A 3486-nucleotide genomic window follows, 5' to 3' on the forward strand; every position below is an offset into this window, starting at 1 on the left:
ACTCTTCATGGTGTTCCATGGAATTTTCTTCATTCATGGGGTCACCATGGTCTTCCTCCTCATAATTCGTTTGTCTCGTACTTACCATGACGGTAAGTGGTGATTAGCACTTGTGTTCATCGCTCTCAATTAAAGTACCAAACTGTTGATGCTGCTTTTCGTGAACGGATCTAAGAGGATTGCAAACGAACAAGATGAACACAAGAACTAATTAATCAAAGTAAACCATTTTATGAAAGAAAATTTGACAAAGATGAACATGAGGATTTTATAGTGGTTCACCCTCTTTCGTCGGTTATAGGCTAGTCCACTAGAGTGTTATTGATCTCAATGCTTATGGAGAGTTCTCCAAGAGTTCAATCCTCAAGTGAATTTTTAGAATTAGATAGGAGCTAAAGAGAATGATTTTATGAGAATCAAAATCGGGTTCCTTTACAAGTGACTTCACTCCCCTTATATAGATTTTCATCTAGGATTTAAAATCTCTTGACCATAGGAGCACCTTCTCGTAACTATGGTCGGGTTAGGTTTAAAATATAAAAATTACATTTCAAAATAAATATCTAAAAAATGATAAAAATTGAATGAGTCTTCCAAGTCATGTTGGTGAGTAGTGAGAGGCACGTGCCGCTAAGGTAAGGCCAATCTATTGGGTCGAGGTGATGGGAGCGTCAGGATCCCTTTGGGTCGAGACGATGGAGGTGTGAGGCCCCTTTGGACTGAGATGATGGAGACGTGCCGCCCCTTTGGGCCGAGTGATAGAGGCATGAGACCCCTTTGGACCAAGATGATGGAGGCGTGAGGCCCCTTTGGGCCGAGATGATGGAGGCATGAGACCCCCTTTGGACCGAGATGACATGAGAAGGTGAGGATGCCCATTTGGCCTAAGGTGATGGAGGTGTGAGGATTCTCCTCCTTGGTCCAAGGTGTGGAGGTACCAAGGAGACGCCTCCTGGTTTGAAATGCCATGAAGAGGTGAGAGTGTAGAACTCCATTGAGAGGACCCCATTAGAAGGCCCCCATTAGTGAGCCTTTCTTATGTCAAAGAAAAATGGAATAAGTTGAAAAATATATATAAAAAATACTTTTATATTATATTTTATTAAAATATACCCACTTTTGTGAGTGAGTTGCTTAATATACTCTCACTTTTCATTTAAGTTTAGCACATAATTTATATTAACTTAAGGAGTATATGAGAACATTATCTATAAAAGTAGGTATAACTTAAAGAATTTAAAAATAAAAGTAAAATTTAAATATATAAAATAAAGTGGGTATATAATATAATTTTTTTTAAAAAAAATATTAATACTCATTAATTTTTTGAGAGATAACAAATGAGATAATATTGTGTGTGTGCTTCCACAACATTTCAATTGGATAATGTTGTTTTCAACTTTTAACAAAGTCTGTATAATTATTTTTAAAAATAAATTTTTAATGTTTTTTGTCGAAATCAATAACTAAAGTTAAGTGCCAAAAATAATAATAAATTTTTAATAATAATAATTAAATCGTAATATATATCCGCTACCCATTACAAATTATGTTTTTTTTTTTTATGATTATAGCAAAACATATGTACGTGCACAGCAAAGTTTGTAAACTTTATAAAAGCTCAATTTTACTCTGTTATCACATTATCTTTATCTCTGTAAAAGCTCGTTAAACTAAAATAAAATGTAAATTTTTATAAAAGCAATAAGACAAAACTTTAAGCAACTTAGTTAGAGACTTTAATTACACTCCAATTTCCTATTCCATGTATATTAGCGGTAAAAACTAAAAGTTGATACCTTTAATTATTTACCCCACCTTCAAGATTTATTATCATGATTGGGCGATCAAATCCAACGGTTGTGATCGAACGTGATAAACACGTGCCATCTCCACTCTCATTGAATAAGACAACAACTTCCATGAGGAAAGCAGGTACCCCATAGCGTATCACATTTATGATACTCAATTTTATATCTCTATATATATATAGTATACACATATATTATATTTATTTTATATATCTATAGATACATTCCATTACACCTAATTTAATCAACTCATTTCATTTCTTACCCACCTCTGTTTCTTCTCTCTTTCTTCGTTCTCTCTCTCTCTCTCTCTCTCTACATTCTTTCGTTCTAGCTAGCTAGAGAGATAGAGAGAAAGAGAGGTTAATATTGAATCATATGGAAGGTGTGTCTGCGACTATGTATAAAGGGTTAAAAGGTTACTGGAAGAGAAGAGGCTACAAGAAGCTAAACGGGTCGGATTCTCGGCGGAGGAAGATCCGGGTCTCGGAGCTTGGTTCGACCCGAGGAAGAAGAAGACGGGTATGGCGGATCCGGATTGGTCGGCCGAAGCTGGGGTTTCTGAGGAGAGTCCCTTCGCCTAAGAAGTTACTGGTTTGGCTACGAGACGCTTACGTGAAAATGATGCTGGGATTCGCTAATACGCAGGTGTGTAGTACTGGCTACGGTGGTGGCTTGTTTAACGACCGGATTGGCTCCTTTGGAAGGGCCCCACTTAAGGAGTACGACAATAAGATGATCATCGAGATCTACAAGTCTCTGGTGCTGGCCCAGGCGCAGGCCCAGGGTCAACTCGTGCACCGCGAACCACCCAAGCTCAGCTCCGAGAGCGTTGCCTCGCGGTAAAATTATCATTTTCATTATTATTAGTCGGAACAAAAGGGAAAAAGAAAAAAAAGTAAATTCACGTTTTTACCCCTTCAAATTATGGGGTCAAATGGTCAATTCCTCTTTTATTAAGAAAAAAAATTGAATTTGTGATTTCCTTAAAATTGTAAGAAATAGTGGATTATCAAAAGCTGACAAAGAATTAATATAGTAAGTTTTTATTCTCTCTCTTTTTTTTAAGGTAACGTAGTCAAATGCTATATATTTTTTTTATTTAAACTTTTATATATTATATCAGTATAATATAATTTAGACTCGAACTTAAAACCTCCAACACACATGTGCTACTATCCTCAAGTACTTTTATATATAAATATGATGATGAATAATACGGTGTGATATCATTCTTTCATAATTGCTACGAAATTAAATTAAAACTCAAATTAGAATTTATTAGAATTTAGAAGTGTATTTTATATTTAGCTAAAGTTTACCTAGCTAAATATGTTTCAAATAAATCTAAAGTACATTATTCTAAAAAGTCGTTTCTACATACCTCCTATATGCTAAAGTACACTATTTTAATTTCTCAAAAAAAAAAAGTACACTATTTTAATCATTTTTTTATATGATCGTGTTCCTATAGTTTTTTAGCATCACTTTTAAAGTTTTATAAAATTTAGAATAATTTTGAATATGAAAAATAAAATTTATATATATACTTACTAACTAAAAGTATTTATATGTACATATAAAAATTTGTGCGAAATAAAGTATTTCAATTTTATTTTTAGCGAGGTAAATTATTTAAAAAAAATTAAAAATTTACTTACATGTATACTATCAT

General features: G+C 33.7%; 1 protein-coding gene across 1 annotated transcript; it reads left to right on the forward strand.

Moving 5' to 3' along the window:
• The first annotated feature begins 1938 nt into the window (after positions 1–1938).
• LOC115703342 (uncharacterized) lies at positions 1939–2865 on the forward strand. The gene has a single exon (XM_030630777.2). The coding sequence runs from the start codon at positions 2190–2192 to the stop codon at positions 2655–2657; it is 468 nt and encodes a 155-aa protein (XP_030486637.1). The 5' UTR covers positions 1939–2189; the 3' UTR covers positions 2658–2865.
• The last annotated feature ends 621 nt before the right edge of the window (positions 2866–3486 follow it).

This window comes from Cannabis sativa, chromosome X (genome assembly GCF_029168945.1).
Source record: "Cannabis sativa cultivar Pink pepper isolate KNU-18-1 chromosome X, ASM2916894v1, whole genome shotgun sequence".
NCBI lineage: Eukaryota > Viridiplantae > Streptophyta > Magnoliopsida > Rosales > Cannabaceae > Cannabis > Cannabis sativa.